Genomic DNA, 17,206 nt, shown 5'->3' with positions numbered 1-17,206 from the left:
GTTACTTTCAGTCTTCATAGCCAAACAATGTACGTTTTTAATGAAAGGTCAACTGACAGTGGTGTAAAGTAACTAAGTACATTTACTTAAGATCTGCTATTTTCAAACATTTTGTACTTTTACTTTTGCTACTTTAAGTACATTTAGATGCCAATACAAGTACATTTTGAATTCCGGACTTTTACTTGTTACAGAGTATTTCTACATTGCAGTATTGATACTTTTACTTAGATATAACATGTGAGTACTTTTTCCACCACTGCACATTCCTCACCTATCAGGAATCAGACCAGTTGAGCTCAGTCGATCACATGAACACTAGCATCCATATTCTGGGCATGTACTGTAATAATGGGCAAACATTGGGCGACAATAGCAGATTTACAAGCTCAGACCTTATAAATTGGCTATATTTAAGAGATTTGGAGTAGAGCAGTGGTTTTCAACCAGTGGTCCTTGAGCGGGTTCCAGGTGGTCCCCAGCTAAATGATGGAGAGCTGGAAATCAAATCGACCCTTATAGACCTTTAACTCTTGAGTGTGTAAAATGAAACCAAATGGAACCTTACGGGTCCATTTGGTTTCATTTTACGCTCAAGAGTTAAATTATTGTTAAACATCTGCATTGCTCAAATGTTATTTTGGTCAACATTTGGTTTGCCCGTTATCTCTCTAGTGGTATCACATCAAAACAGCATGGACAGAAACAGAATCTTATCCGACGACGACAAAAGTTTTGGGTCTGAGAGGCTGAATCTCATCAAATGGTCAAGGTGGTCCATGGCTCAAAGGCTGAATAAATAATGGTATGAAAAAGGTTGAAACCCACTGGAGTCGAGGGAAAAATGGAGAAGGTGCCAAGTACAGACCCCCAGTCAACAATGTATGTAGGGTTGAAGTTGTGTTCAGCCTACAGAGACCCCTGCCTTCCATCAGGGCAGAGTATTTTCAGGATACCAAGTCCATAAATATGGTTTGCACCATTCATCTCTCTGCAGTTGAACTGCTGTTTTAAAATCAACTAAACAAGACCATGATGGCAAGAGTGCAGAATTGATATGTCTGCACATTAAGGCACAAAATAGTTTTTCGTAAACAGTGATGAAACAGGCATTTGTTTCAGCATTTTTTAAATTCAGTTGTTCAAATGCACATGACGAGCACATGATGGTAATCTTATTAAACCTTCTTACTTGAGACATACAGTAGTAGAGCACTCACAGACAGTATGATTCAACTGTCTTTCAAAGTCTACTGTAGTATTTGAAAAGTAAACACAAATCACCAAAGATTGCAATATTGAATCAGAAAATGTACATAATCGCAATACAGGCAAAACACATCAGATCAAAACCTAAAATCTAAACTGTACATTGTCAAGTCAAGTCAAGTTTATAAAAAGCCCTAAATCACAGTTTCAATTCTGATTGGGGTCCCTGCAGATTCCCATTCCTATTCCCTACCAATTAACCTTTATGCCAGTTTTTCAAGATGGTCTCTGCAGCATCAAGCGTGCTGTCTTGCTGTTAAGAGACAGACAAAAAAGAAAGAAAAAAACACTGATAAGTCAACAGAACTAACCTGTGTTCCTCAAGACAACAATAATTACACTCAGTCAGCATTATTATCAGTAGTATGTCATTATGGGGCAGTGCTACATTTACCTTTATGAAGCAGAACCGAATGTATTTCTCAAACTGCTTCTTGGAATCTTCTCCACAGAATGCTGTGACTGGAATGGCTGCCAGTTTCTACCATGAATACACATACAGTAAGTACAGCAGCAGTGAAGAGGTACAACTGAATCCTAAAATTCAGTTGTAAATTCATTTATTTATTTATTTTTTATAACATACATCAATTCACAATGTCAATGAACTGAACTCATTCCTTCCGGCACACTTACCTTTTCTTTGATCATCCACTTCACAAACTTGTAATCGTAAGCCTCATCATCTCCCATGTGTGACAGATCCTGATCTAAAATGAAAAGAGAGATATCTTGGAATTCAATGTTTTGGGGTTGGGTGGTGGGGTGTTTTCATTTAATATTCAAAGCAATTTTGCAGTCTATTCGCACATTTATATTTGCATGTGCAGAGTGCCGCGTTGAGGAAGATATACAATAATAGGTTTAAATATGTGTGCTCTTGTGGTCCGATGAGTGTTTGTTTTATTTGCAAAAGAGGCAAACATGGAAGTCCATCTATACATTTTGCAACTAACATACAGTACATAGTCTCACAGGAAGGCTCGTCGAAGGCTGTCTCAATTCCGTTTTTTCTGCAGCATATTAAGTGTTTAAGAAATACTAAATCAACTGGACACAGCCAGATCCCCCGTCAACAGTTGTCCAAAATCTCCACCTACAATTGGCCTGGAAGTGCAGTGACTCACTGAGAACGGTGACATCCACGATCATGAAGTAACCTCCCTCTGGGATGATGGGAGTCATACCAGACTCTCGCAGGATGGCAGCCATGCGGTCTCTCTTGGCCTCCAGCTCCGTTGCCAGTGAGGTGAAATAGCACTCAGGCTGACCCATCAGCTCATAGTCTCTGAGCAAACCCTGGGCCACAGCCTCCTGCACAATACAAACCATACCCAGTGAGACTATGCTAGTAGGAGGCTTCTTTTCTGAGACACAGAGAGAGAGTACTTGAGGATACAAGCAGGGACGTGCTGGCCATTGGGAAAAGCGGGACAACTCCCGAACGGCCGGTTCATTCCCGGCCGGTCCAGGCCGGCCATTAGGAAAAAATTAAAAATAAAATGTCGGCCTTCGTTCCATTTTGGGGGCTGGGCGGCCAACAAAGTAAATCGTCACTGTCGGGCAGAAACCTCGTATCTCCAAGTTTCAAATGTATAGATTTTTTCGCAAAGCAAAGCCCTGCTTCATCATACAAGGCCGTTGCACAAAAGTAGTGAAAACAGCAGATCTACTCGCAGTGCGAGGCGTTGTGTGCTTGTAGATCGGCTGTTTTCACTAGTTTAAATCATTTTTAAAATGATAAATACAAAACAAACGGTATTGGACATACAAGGTTTTCACCCGACAACGACGAAATATAACTCATGTACAGTAATTGGCCCACTGGCTTGTCACTTGTCATGATCTGAAATGGAAAATCTTTGAGTAGCAGCAGCGCTATAGAGAGAGATCTCTCTCTATAGCACGCAATGAGGGCCTCTCCAATTATTTTTCCCGGGCTGAATCAGGGGCCCAGCACGTCCCTGGATACAAGGCAGGGACCGTGAGCATATTTTAAGAATTGATTAATCGGGAGAAAATTATCAATAACTTTATATTTGTATTATTCTTTTTTTAATTTGAATTCAAGTCAACCTGCAACTACTTTGTCTATCTTTTCCAACCACAGCGATGGTCTCTGACCCAAAATGTATCAAATGCTTCAGTTTACAACGGTAACAAAATAACTAACACAAGAGAGTGATGTTTTTAAATATTTTAAGTACAAAAGCACTGCAGAAAGAGCATGTCAGCCTTTAAAATAACATTTTAGTGATGGAAAATGAAAACAGCCCAACTGCCACTTCTAATGTCTGCAAAACTGTCAAGCATACAGTAACTCATCTAAGTTGGAATGGTTTTACTAACGAGTTCTTATCCACCGTGCAGCTGTATAATCTAGTAACATATACATTTTGGACCAGGACTAGTATTGGCAGATTATCAATATTAAATTACACAGATCAGGATCAGGGGGAAAATAAGCTTGGTTGAGACATCACAAACCTTACTAATGCATGGGGAAATATTTTACACAGTGTTACGGTCTAATCTGTTGATTAGATCAGATTAGACCCCTATGGATTAAAGATATTAAGGGCTTATATCGTAGATGAATTTCTGATTCCTGTCCCGTTTTATCGGTGTTCTGGCATTTCATAATAGATTAAGTGAGCAGTATTAGTTTAGTCCATGTGATACGTGCACGCTCAAACAGGAGCAACACAATTGCAGAGTCGCAAGGAGCAGTGTGAGAAGGAAGGAGAGGTCATTGGCAGCAGAATGGCCCTGAGGCAAACAGAGAACCAAGGTGCCGTGCCAGTAAAGCCATGGGAAGATGTTAGGAAATGTTTGTAAATGTTTGTAAATGCCAAAGTTAATACAGTATGTTTGTGTACAACCAGATGTTGAGTATCATCCCTACAATCTAGTTGTTGGTTGTATCATGAACCAGTTCACGAGACAAACTAGAACAGCGCCAGAAGACCTTAGATATTACAGTTATCGATAATCATTGCGACCGTTAGGTCGCAGTTTAGTATCAAAACCTCCACCGGCCGTCCGTCCGTCGGTCACACGTCACACCTTTGCCCTGCTCATATCTCCGCATCAGTATGACATCACACTGCTGACATCAGTATGACATCACACCGTACACAAATGAGGTCAGACTTAGTGAGATTCGTCGGTTATCTCCATATATGGAGGGAGAACCAGCTTATGAGCCGATGAGTTGTGTCAGAGTCGAGATCCTGCTTGCATCTAATCTGTCGGTAGATAATGCCGGTCTTATATAAGGGTCATTTGTGTACGGTGTGATGTCATACTGATGTGAGCAGTGTGATGTCATACTGATGTCAGCAGCTACAGTATGTCTCTATATATGGAGTTATATGTTGTTCGTGTCCAAATATGGGGCTTGTGAGGTCAGACTTAGTGAGATTCGTCGGTTATCTCCATATATGGAGGGATGTGTTGGTTATCTCCATATCTGGAGATTCAACCTTCAACGATTTTGACATCTTGTTACTAATCTGTCGGTAGATAATGCCGGTCTTATATAAGGGTCATTTGTGTACGGTGTGATGTCATACTGATGTCAGCAGTGTGATGTCATACTGATGCAGAGATATGAGCAGGGCAAGGGTGTGACTGGAGTTGTCAACAAAAAGCAGCAAGAACGCAAAGCCATTGACAAGGCCCTGCAGAAAATGCATGACACGCTGCTGCACCACACTCAGCACCCCTAAAAACCAGTACTTGGGATTTGTTGATGTAAATGTTCACATAGAGTGTAATAATTGGTAAAACAAACTTTTGGCCTATTTGTGGAGATAAGCGACCAACGGTCACTTATCTCCCGATTAGGGAGTCTTACTGGTAATAAAAGTCAGTAGAGTTGGTAGTTACCTGTAAAGGTGTAGAACAGGTATACAGGGTGTTCTGCATGACAGTTTGAAGATGCTTTATCAGGTGCTCTGGCCCTACAGACCAGCCAAGCTGACAGACACAGAGAGACAATTGAGTACCTGAGACGAATAACAGTCTAAAGCTGGTTGCACACTGCTGCGTTTTTCATTGCAAAATGCGTTTTTCGGGGCAAGGAGAGAGAGAGAGATAGAGAGAGCAAGGGACCGAGAGGTGCGCGAAACGGGCGGCAGTGTGCAAACGTGACTGACATAACGTGAGGTTGATTTTTTTATTTGCGTGCTCCGAAATTCACTCCGATATTCGGCCCGAAAAACGCAGCAGTGTGCAACCACCTTAAAGTCTGTATTTTAAAATTTTGGATAAAGATATTTTTTTGATTTACCAGACTGTAAACCACAAACTAGAAGTTTTTAATCTCTTAAAGTCATAATGTACTCCTCTCTCATTTTGTTGAATTAGATTTTTTTTACTTAACTCATATATATTAGGAATTATAAGACATAATACTTATGGAAAGTGGAAAAACAGTATATCTCCAACAGTTTGTGGAACAACATTATAAGTCCATACAAGCAATATTCGGCAGAGAAAGGGAGCAGATAACATTAAAACCGACAATTAAACAAAATGAGGGGGGAGTGCATTATTAATTTAACAGATTAAAAATGACTAGTTTGTGGCTTACAGTCTGGTAAATCCAAAAATATATATATTTTTAAAAAAATGATAAACTGTTATTCGTCTCAGGTACTCAATTAGTGACTTGATTATTAGAAATAACAAAAAACTAAACAAAAAAATAAATAATAATAATAATTATAATAATTGTTATCTTCATACCTTCCAGCCTGTAACACTGAATGTTTTGCCAGCACTGCTGATTGTGATCGTTCTATCCCACATCCCTGGCAGAGTGGCTATTAAGAACGAAAGTAACCAATAATACATACATAAGGCAAATAATGCACAAAATGAATTTCTTTGACTAAAAGGGCAGCATATTTATGATCACTGGTGAAAATGATGAATAAGTTGCAAGACATTCTGATTGTTAATCATCACTGATTATAGCAACGCTGTAACGTACAACAATACACAACTGATCGTGCAGTGGTATCGCCGGTACTGCTGAAAATGTACCTATTTTGATATGTTGGTGCCCCTTGTAGATGAGCCACTCATACACCTCATCGCTGAAGCATAGTGTGTCATGTTTAATGCACAGGTCAGCAATCATCTGCAGCTCATCTCTGGTGAATATCTGAAATAGAATAACCGTTGTCAAAGAAATTCTGTACTGCGGTACAACAGAATAAGGCTTCTCCGCAGCCTCCACTGGCTCCCGGTTGCGGCCCGCATGGAATACAAAACACTGATGCTGACCTTCAAGGCAGCCAAAGGTATGGCTCCTCCATACCTCCAAAACACCTACCCTCCCAGATGAACTTAACTCATTCTATGCCAGGTTTGATTCCTCTGTCAGATCCACTAGCACGACTGGCCCCTCCCTCACCTCCACCCTTGTGGGAGAGCAGACCCCCCCTCACCCCCCCTCTGTCGCCGAGCAGCCCCTTACCATCAGTGAGGCTGACGTCCGCCGCTCCTTTCGTCGGATTAATCCTCGCAAGGCAGCCGGCCCAGACGGCATTCCTGGACGCGTCCTGAAAGCTTGCGCCCACCAGCTGGCAGGGGTGTTCACGGGAATATACAACGAGTCTCTCTCCCTCAGAACTGTTCCCACCTGCTTCAAGTCCAGTACTATTATTCCCATCCCCAAACAGCAAAAAGTGACCAGTCTCAATGACTGGCGCCCCATAGCCCTCACCCCTATAGCCAGTAAGTGTTTCGAGGATCTGGTAAAAGCATTGATGTGCCCCATGCTTCCCCCCACCCTGGACCCCTTGCAGTTCGCTTATCGCTCCAACAGAAGTACGGAGGACGCCATAGCACACGTCCTTCATACTGCCCTCTCCCACCTGGAGGGAAAGAACACTTATGTGAGAATGCTTTTTGTTGATTACAGCTCGGCGTTCAACACCATAATACCATCTAGGCTCGTCAGTAAGCTCCAGGACCTGGGTCTGCCTGCAGGCCTGTGTGACTGGATCCTGGACTTTCTGACGGGCCGCCCCCAGGTGGTGAGAGTGGGCGACTGCACCTCCTCATCACTGACTCTGAGCACAGGAGCGCCACAGGGCTGTGTACTCAGTCCACTCCTGTACTCCCTCTACACACACGACTGTGTGGCGCTGCATCCTACAAACACCATCGTCAAGTTTGCAGACGACACGGTGGTGGTGGGGCTGATCTCCAAGGATGACGAGGCAGCGTATAGGGAGGAAGTGAGCAACCTGGAGCAGTGGTGTGGAGAGAACCATCTCCACATGAACGTCTCCAAAACCAAGGAGGTCATTGTGGACTATAGGCGGGGGAGGGAGCTACAACCTCCTGTCACCATCAACGGAGCTGTGGTGGAGAGGGTGGAAACTTTTAAGTACCTGGGGGTGAACATTCATGAGAAGCTGACGTGGGAGGTACATACATCTCTGGTGGTCTCCAAGGCACAACAGCGCCTGTACGGACTCAGACGCCTTAAGAAGTTTGGACTGAGTCCGCACACCATCAAGGCCTTCTATCGGGGGACAATCGAGAGCTTGCTGACAAGCAGCTTCACCAGCTGGTATGGGAGCTGTACCGACAAGGACCATAAGGCCCTCCGAAGGGTGGTGCGCACAGCTGAGCGCATCACTGGCTGTCAGCTGCCCAGCCTGGAGGAGCTGTACACACAGCGCTGCCTCAGGAAGTCCCTGAGGGTCATTAAGGACCCCACACACCCCCACAAAGAACTTTTTGTGATGTTGCCTTCAGGGAAGAGGTATCAAAGCATCAAAGCGAGCACGAGTAGACTGAAGAACAGTTTCCTACCCCAGGCTGTTAGACTGCTAAACGAGTCTATGAAATGAACATTTCTGTGGTGCCAAGGCCTTGTATGTTGTCTGTGGTTCTTTTAAACTGTTTTTAACTGTTCTTAACTTTAGATACATTTATTATTGTTATTTATGTACCGTTTTTAATTATGTGTTTTATGGAGCACCCCCCAACACAAGTTTTTCACAGTGCATGTACTTGTACATTCCCTTGTGACAATAAACATCTTGAATCTTGAATCTTGAATCTTGAACCTGATCAACCCCTACACCCCCACTCGTTCACTTAGATCAGCCAACACAGGGATGCTGACCGAACCCTCGCTAAAAACTCCAGGGCAAAAATCCACTCGTCCGAGACAGTTTGCCCTCTTGGCTCCCAAGTTGTGGAATAAACTCCCTGTCGCACTTAGAACAACGGACTCACTCGCTACCTTTCGCCGTGGACTGAAGACTCACCTTTTCAGACTCCACCTAAACCCTTAGCACTACAGTAAAATCAATGACCATACATGAAGCTAGTCAGCATTTTTTCTTTTTTTTTTAGGTTTCTTTAGAACTTTGATTATATTGTGTTTTCTCTAGATAGATATCAATTTACATTGTTTTATTGCTGTTAATGTACTGACCTATTATCTTGTTTATTATTGTGATGTTGTATCTGCTTATTGTAAGTCGCTTTGGATTAAAAGCGTCTGCTAAATGCCTAAACTGTAAACTGTAAACAAGAGGTCAGATTTCAGATTTTTAGTGCTCGACTAGGAGTCGACTTAGCAATGTAATGGAACATCCTGTCAGAGCCAAGGCACGTTCTGTGGACCTACAGCTTTTACTGAGCTACACCCTATTCATGACATCAATGCTTTCTCACTAGGGCATTCACGAATAGTGATTTTTAGTATTCGAATTATTCGACCCTTAACCCTTAAGTGCTGTTCGGGTCATTTTGACCCGTTTTGCATTTTCATTTGGAAAAAAAAGGTAGAAGTTTAAATTGTTTCCACCTGAAACTCACTGGCCTTAAAGATTCTTCTGAGATGAACATGTAAAAAAAATATTTTTGTACTACACCCATGCTACACCCCCCTCATATTTTTTGAACCTTAAGTGCTGTTCGGGTCATTTTGACCCGGAAGCACAGATGCACAGAAATACACAGTATTATGCCAAAACAGAGACACACAGTCACCCCCACTTGTCACCCCCACTTCTAACACCCCCCTTCCGAAGCCCCATTCCGAACCCCCCCCCCCCCCCTTTCCGCACCCCCCCTCCCCACACTTAACCCCTGATGCACAGAAATGCAAGGAATCATGTACAAACACAGATACACAATCACCCCCTAACCCCTTCCACCCCTCCAACCCTCCTCACCTCGCCCTTACCCCCTCCCCTCCAAACCCCCCAACCCAACCCCCCAACTCCCTCCCACCCCCCCCCCCCCCCCGCCACCCCAGATGCACAGAAATAAAAGAAAGCATGTATACTAACACAGACACACAGTCACCTCCTTCCCCCCCTCCCCCTCCTATCGCCCTCACCCCCCCACACCCTTCACCCCCTCTCCTCCTCACCCTCCCCTCCTCACCCCCTCTCCTCCTCACCCCTCACCCCTCACCCCTCCCCTCCTCACCCCTCACTTATCTGAAGTTTTCCTTGTGACTGTATTGTATCTTAGGGCAAATTTTACATTATTTTACATAAACATAAGGTGCTGTAAAGTAACACTGTATTTCAGGGGTGCTGTGGATGAAAATGATGTTTACAGGGGTGCCCTGAGACCAAAGTGTTTGAAAACCTCTGTCTTAGTGTATACTTTCAAGTGTATATTCATATGTGATGTTCATGTGTGTTCACATGTGTGTTCAGCTCTATGTGAGAATGATGTCCTGTTGAACCACAAGTATTCAATTAATGGGCATGTTGTTCATAAAAATATTGTCTGATTTTAATTTTGTCCTATAAGCATGAGCAATATTGCCCAGTATTAAATAAAGTAGTTTTTTTACATGAATTTCAGCGAAATCATTAAAAACGCCTAGCTCTTTCAGTGTTTAATGTGATATAGCAAAGCAAGAATGCAAACATTTACCATATATATCATATGAATTGTTTGGTATTGAGTCAAAGTCAATGTACCATGATGATTTGTTAAGTTAACATTTATATTAGTGTTGTTTTTTTTAAACCAAATACCCCCCGGGTCAAAATGACCCGAACAGAACGAAGGTGTAGTGAATCTGAACAGAACTTAAGGGTTAAAGTATTCGAATAGTCGAATATTCGACAGGACTGGTCAAACTGTCAAATATTAAGTAAGCAAGAGGCGAACATTGTGAAAATAGCCGATCTACATGCTCACAACGCCTCGCGTGAGCATGTAGATCTGCTATTTTCACAATATTTATCTGCTGAACCGAGTCACATTAAATGTAATACCTACAATTCCAAGTGCTTGTCAGGGTGGGGGTCCCCAGTTCAAATATGTTTAATTTTGGGGGTCACAGCCTAAAAAGGTTTGAGAACCCCTGGTATAGAGCATTAACAAATTCATCCACCAGGGGCATTGACAAATCATTCTTATGACTTCCTATCTAGCCAAGCTTTATAAACTATATATTTTTTTTAAAGAGAAAGCAATAAAAAAATAAAAATAAGCAAATATTCGACTTCGGTGAACAACGTCGAATAGTGACTTTGATAATCGAATACTTGGTGAATGACCTATTTCTCGCATGGTTAATTGGTCATAATGTAAACCCCACACAACTCATTTTAGCACCCATCTGTATTGACAACAACACATGGCAGCAACATATGGCCACAACCTTATGTGCCTGGGTTACATACAGGTCACTAAAGACCAGGTTTACTCAGCAAAGATTACACTGGGTGAATGTATGAAGGAAACAAGCACACATAAATGAAGAGTCAAATAACAAACTGTTTTCGTAAGAATTGTGACACCAACATACCTTTCCGATTGGATTGTTGGGGGTGTTGATGATAATGGCTTTAGTCTTAGAGTTGAATTTACTGGCTAGCTCATCTGGGTCAAGAACCCAGTCAGCACTTGACACGTCTTTCCCTTTGTCAGACTTCTAATAGATGAAAGACAACCAGAAAAACATCTTTAGTGAATACTGAATGTTCCCTGGAGCTGCTAACCACTTCTGCCAGCACAACAGGAATAGTAAAGCCCTTTGCACACAGGACAGTTGCGTTTTTTTCGTTTGCGGCATGAATAAAACGCATTGGATTTGGTGTGCAAGGCTGTGCAGAATCGGCGCTGCGGATCCCAAAAGGAGTCATAAAAGGAGTGATGAGTTTTTTACCGCATGCGACAAGACGCACAAATCGAACTGGGTTCGATCGAGAAAAAAACGCACGGCGGCAGCCACTAGTCGCACGGCTAATTCGGAGCCGGTGTGCATGAGGTCATAGAGAATCATTGTTTTCTTTTCAAAAAATTATATTGTCCGTTTTATCCGTGCGGTTAAACGCGCCTGTGTGCAAAGGGCTTTACTGTGTGTATATGTACTAAATAAATAAACAAAGGCAACATCATTAGCTATGACTCACAAGTCGCAGCGGTATCAACACAGGAGTAGCCCCCGCCATCCGCACCATGGGTACATAGCAGTCGAAGAAAGGTTCGACTATAATGACCTTGAGGACGAGATTGACAGTAGGCAGCAGATAAGTTTGTTTATGCGCATGTCTCTGAGTCCTGATAAAAATGCAACGAAACCAACAACAATAAATAAAAATGCATATCAGTCACATCAGCAAACGTCCTTGAGATAGAGAGAGGTTTGCATGTCCCACTAATAGAGAAAATCTCCTTACCTCATCTCCCTCTTCCACCAGGCCTTGCATGGTACTAAATAAGGACCCATAGCCGCCTACTGTGACCAGTATTTCTTTGAGAGGATCAATCGCATGGCCGTAGACTTTCCCATAAACCTGAGAAAGGGCCTTCACCAAGGATGGATGCCCCTATTTATTGACAGGACAAAGAAATAACAGGAGTAATGGACATGACATTTCACCACTAATGCACTGCTATATCTAGAAGGTATGTGTGGCCTCATCTGCTGAAATCAATTGAATGCTGCAGATGTTCATTTTGTTGTACGATAAATAACTAAAATAGTTGATCCACAAGCTCAGAACGTGTCACATTGCGACACGTTACGAGATTGTAGATCAGCTATTTTCACTATTTTTGAACATTTCTGACACTTTTTGAGAAAGGCTGTAGGCCTATAATGTCATGCCCAAAACAGATAAATGTTAACATTGCAGTGTTGAAGCTTATAAATGTATAGATAGGCTGACATGACATGCCAAAAACACGTATGCCAATTCTGAAACCTTTGGAGCTCAGCATGTGTGAATCAGTCTTACAAAGCCTCTTGTGTACTGATTCATCCTGTCCACCGATGCAGCCTTGGCTAGTGCCTCTGTGACATAGGAAGGTGGAGGGATATCTGGGAAGCCTTGGCCCAGGTTTACAACAGATGGGTCTGCTGCCAATGCCGTGAAGGCCACCCTGGAAAGACAAAGACACAAGGAACCTTTTTTTGTAGAGCACACAGGAAAACACAGGCCTACGTTTGTGATCAATAATACATTATTAACAAAGCCTCACAGGTAGATACGATATCTGTGATATCAGGGCTGGTCAAAAGTACTGCTCAGACCTCACACCTGGCTTTGGAACCTGTCAAGTATGTCAGTCTATCCTCATGCATTTCTTTTTTCTTTTTTTCAACTCAGTGGGTGACTGAACTTGCACGTGGGCATTGACCAGGGGTCATCAACATGTCCGTACACGGACAAATGTCTCCGTGGCAAGACTTGGTTTTGTCCATGGCAAATTCTAGATTTTCCCAATTACTGCAAGTCTGTCTCCAGGTTTTCTTCAGAATATATATATGACACTTATTTACTATGACACTATGGCATATTAGGAGTCCAATTAGTACTAGTGTTTCTCAAATGTCTTATATGCAAGGACCACCATAACTCGTGAGTGTACAAATGGAACCAAATGGACCCTTTGTACACTCTCAGAGTTACTGACCTGTTATGGTCATTCAGGGCTATATCTTTGTGTTTTGGTAATATTATTGTCTTCTAATTGTATGTCCATGGCAAAAAAGAAAAAAGAAATTGACAAAATGTCCACCACAAAAAAAGCCAGCATGGCGATGACCCCTGGCATTGATACTTGCCTTGGCAAATGCAGGGAGATTAATTTTTCCCAAATTTTCACAGTTTATTAGCATTTTTGCCACAGGCAAAAATGCCTGTGGATGATGAACTATGGTCCCATAGTTCAACATCAATCATCAAACACTCTAAACTCAAGACAAAGCAGAAGAAAAGAAGATAAAATTAACTCATTGAGTGCCTATCCCGAATTAGTTCGGGATATATTATCGCATCCCAGAGTGCCTATCCCGAACTAGTTCGGGATATTAAAAAAAATAAAAAATAAAAAAAAAATTTTTTTGAAAAATTTCTTTTTGAAAATTTTTTTTTGGACCCCATCAAATCTAGTGAACATGATTTCAATCGCGATTTTGCATGTTCCACCCCCATACAACCCCATCTAACATACAGGGCAGCCATGTTTGTTTACATAACATGTAAAACATAATGGCGATTATCTCAAGAATGCCTGAACGGATTTCCAATCGGATTTTTTTGTTTGAAAGCTGTGAACAAACTGCACAAATCCACTCCAATGCAATCCAGGATTGCATTGGATTCTTTAGAGCTCATTCTTCTCTGTTTTTTTCCCATGCATGAGGTGTGCAAGGTTTAATCATGGCTAAGTTGACGAAAATAAGGCTTCTAAAATGCTTGGTAGCCAATAGCTAACTTCAAGCTAACTTCATCCTCTTCCTGTACATGCACAAAGGAAAGTGTTCAGGCAAGTCATGGCTGCAGGGCTTCTGCATATACCAGCATATCTCTATGGGATTTTCTATGGCCACTGGGCGCCCTCTAGTGGTGAAAGGGGTGGCACTAAATGAGTTAATAAAAGATAACTTGTCATAATTTGGTCAGAACTCCAAAAATTACAGATGAATAATGATAATTGTTTAGACTTCCACTTACCAAACATTCTTGTCCAGTCCTTCAATACGCTTGGCGGGTTTATGCCGTGATGCCATTTTATTCTGTGTGAACATCAAAGACAATTAGTAATCATGAGTTATTATCATATATATATATATATATATATATATATATATATATGATAATTAAACTATATATATATATATATATATATATATATATATATATATATATATATATATATATAGTTTAATTATTATTCAATGTGGTTTTAGGGTCAATTTTGAGATTTAAACATCAAAATCTTTTCTGATATAGTGTTTATGTAGGTGCTCTCTGCCTCAAAACAAGAAGGCCTTGAGATGGCTAGTTGTTGCAATTGTGCATGCTTTGGGAGTGCAGTAGGTATTGTTTGAAGCAGACAGACGCTCAGGTATTTCAAGTAGCATAATTAAGTAAAGAAGCTCCTTGAAGTTATTGAAATGCAATGTTTAGGTATGCCAGATGAAGACATCCTAATATTGTCAAAACGTATTTTTAACCTGGTTAAAATGCAAATGTATTTATTTTTGCAGCAATTAGTGCTGTGTACCTGTTTATTGAGATGTGCATGTCTTGGAATAATAGGCATTTTGTAAGTACAGTTGCACTTACTTGTGAAGTAGAAAAACTGCTTGTACAGTTTACATGCACCGAAGCAACCTGGTAGAACCTCCGGACTGTCCGTGTTATATTCATGCTGTACAAAAGATATTAAAATATGTATTACAATTCTGGATTTTTCATGTAGACTATTGTTTACATGTTGTTTGGCTAGACTGTCTGTATATTTACGATCTAGACTTGTGTTGCGTTTGTCATTTTACAGTGAACAAGTACATCCATATGTGATAATGAAAATGCTGACCAGTAAAAGATAATGTTCGGTATCGTTAGATAAAGTTGTTCTGCTGTCATTGGAAGCAGCGTCTGGCCACACTTTTAAGGCAAATAGCTATACAGTGCTGTAAAGTAACTAAGTACATTTCCTTATTACTGTACTTTTGAGGTACTTTAGTATTTCCAATTTCCAGTACTATTACTTCTACCCCTCTACATCTCTGAGGCAAATATTGTACTTTGTCTTTTACTACACTACAATTATTTGACAACTTTAGTTTAATTTTAATATTATTACAAAACTTACATTAGTCACTTTAGCTTTGTATAAATTAGCAGACCTACAAGCTTGAGTCTCAATGCAATTGCGAGCTTGTAGATCTGCCATTTTCCAAAGTTGTTTGTGCATTTGAAAACTTGAAATAGTACTTTTACTTTTGGTACTTTAAATTAAGTACATTTTGGTGCCAATTAGAATTATGTACATTTTTAATACTACTTTAACAGAGTATTTCTACTGTACATTGCAGTATGAGTATTGATACTTTTACTTAAGTAAAAACAAAAATGTGATACTTTTTCCACCACTGCATTCTACTATATTTGGAAGCAGCGTCTGACCACACTTTTAGGCCACACAGATACCAATATACTTCTGAACAAACATTGGTTGTTGTATTGTTTTTAATATTGTAACGCTGAATAAATGTGATAACCATCGCAGAAGGAATCCAACAGCCAAAGACCCCCTGGATAATGTTATAGCAGCACTCTCTTATTGGCATGAAAAAACATACGTTTACATTGCCAAAGCAGAAGTGTACACAATACAATAGGGGCAATACAAGGCAGGGATATAATGATTAATAGTCTATATACTACTATATACAGTAGTAACCTAGTGTATATATATTTTTTGCACTGTTTTATTTTCTTTCTTTTTTTACTATATCTACTGCACTGTGTTCTATGCTTCCATCCGTCTGTCATTCAATGTTATGAGGTACTTCAATGGTTTCCTATGTATAAGCCAAGTGCTTTTCTAGGATCTCCTTTTAGTTGACCTTGTACCAGTGAACTGTACCGTCATGAAACTGTACCTTTTCCTATGCAAACTTATAATAAAGTCTTCAATCAATCAATCAATCAATCAATCAATCAAGTCTTTAAGGGGGTTGAGTTCCATTATCCTTCTCCCCTGTGTCTCAGTCTGTGTCGTTAGCTAGCACAGGCTATGCTAAATGCTTTAGCTCCCTAGATAGCGAAATCTCTTTGTTTTTAACATTCCGTGATGAGAGTATCTCTACTGTATGCCAGCAGTTTGTAAACACTAAACATACATACTGTACCATGCAGTGGAGCGGGAAGCGTGGAGGCACCGGGTTGCAAGTCTTGTAAGTTGTACTGTACTGGCTTTCCAGAAATACACCCCTTCGTTTAAGAAGGGGTGAGTTTGGTTTGTTATTTTGTTTAAGACGTGCGTTTGCGGTCTATGGAAGCCAACAGTGGGGCTCACAGATCCTGCACAGACTCGCATGAATCGAGCTCACCCAGATAGTCCCCTCCTACAGTCCTGTCCAATCACGTTGAGGACACACATGACATGTTATGACTGTCAGAGTACCACGAGTGTGTTCAGTCACTGAGGACGCAGAATGCAATGCATTCACCGAGTCAGTGAATTGCATTCAATGCTTTCTGAATGACCTATGATTCTGACTGAGTGATGACATAGGCTAGAAAAGCAAGCTTGTAAATAGCCTAAAATTATATTAGCCTAGAAAAACAATGCTGCATGGAAATACCTGGAGTAAAAATAGCATTTAAAAATGTTACAATAGCCTACAGAAATTGGAGAATCATCTTCTTGATTGTTTAATGAGATTAAAATGTACTACATAAATACATTGAATAGATAAAGAATTTGAGAGGAACTTAAGAGTATGAGAGAACTTGAAATTGAAAGATAGAATAAAACAATAATAGAGTGAAAGTCCCATGTCCAAGGGACTCAATTCTTGGAACTTTCAAGTTAATTTATCTTTTTTTCTTTTTTCTTTTTTTCTCACAGCATTGGTCAGACACTCATGGATGTTTTGTGGACAAAACCAGTCTAAACTGCACTT

The 17,206-nt window shown here is 41.0% G+C and overlaps 1 protein-coding gene across 3 annotated transcripts; it reads right to left on the bottom strand.

Annotated features, from left to right (window-relative positions):
* Positions 1 to 659: 659 nt before the first annotated feature.
* On the bottom strand, positions 660 to 16,503 carry LOC308284659 (kynurenine--oxoglutarate transaminase 3-like). 3 transcript variants are annotated; one of them, XM_080725349.1, is made up of 14 exons: positions 16,425 to 16,503; positions 14,856 to 14,940; positions 14,241 to 14,302; positions 12,519 to 12,663; positions 11,958 to 12,107; positions 11,691 to 11,777; positions 11,084 to 11,209; positions 6,322 to 6,442; positions 6,022 to 6,098; positions 5,161 to 5,250; positions 2,397 to 2,583; positions 1,906 to 1,979; positions 1,664 to 1,750; positions 660 to 1,522 (listed from the first exon to the last, which is right to left on the bottom strand). In XM_080725349.1, exons 1-14 carry the CDS (start codon positions 16,430 to 16,432, stop codon positions 1,466 to 1,468), a joined length of 1,356 nt encoding a protein of 451 aa, XP_080581475.1. In that variant the 5' UTR covers positions 16,433 to 16,503; the 3' UTR covers positions 660 to 1,465. The 3 variants fall into 3 exon arrangements, with proteins under 3 accessions (XP_080581475.1, XP_080581476.1, XP_080581477.1); XM_080725350.1 differs by having other exon boundaries at positions 16,430 to 16,496; XM_080725351.1 differs by having other exon boundaries at positions 16,421 to 16,470.
* Between the last annotated feature and the right edge of the window lie 703 nt (positions 16,504 to 17,206).

The sequence above is a fragment of the Nannobrachium achirus genome, assembly GCF_963921795.1.
Source record: "Nannobrachium achirus genome assembly, chromosome: 1".
In the NCBI taxonomy this organism is placed as follows: domain Eukaryota; kingdom Metazoa; phylum Chordata; class Actinopteri; order Myctophiformes; family Myctophidae; genus Nannobrachium; species Nannobrachium achirus.
Note: the sequence above shows the minus strand (reverse complement) of the source record. Positions and strands in the feature narration are given on the sequence as shown.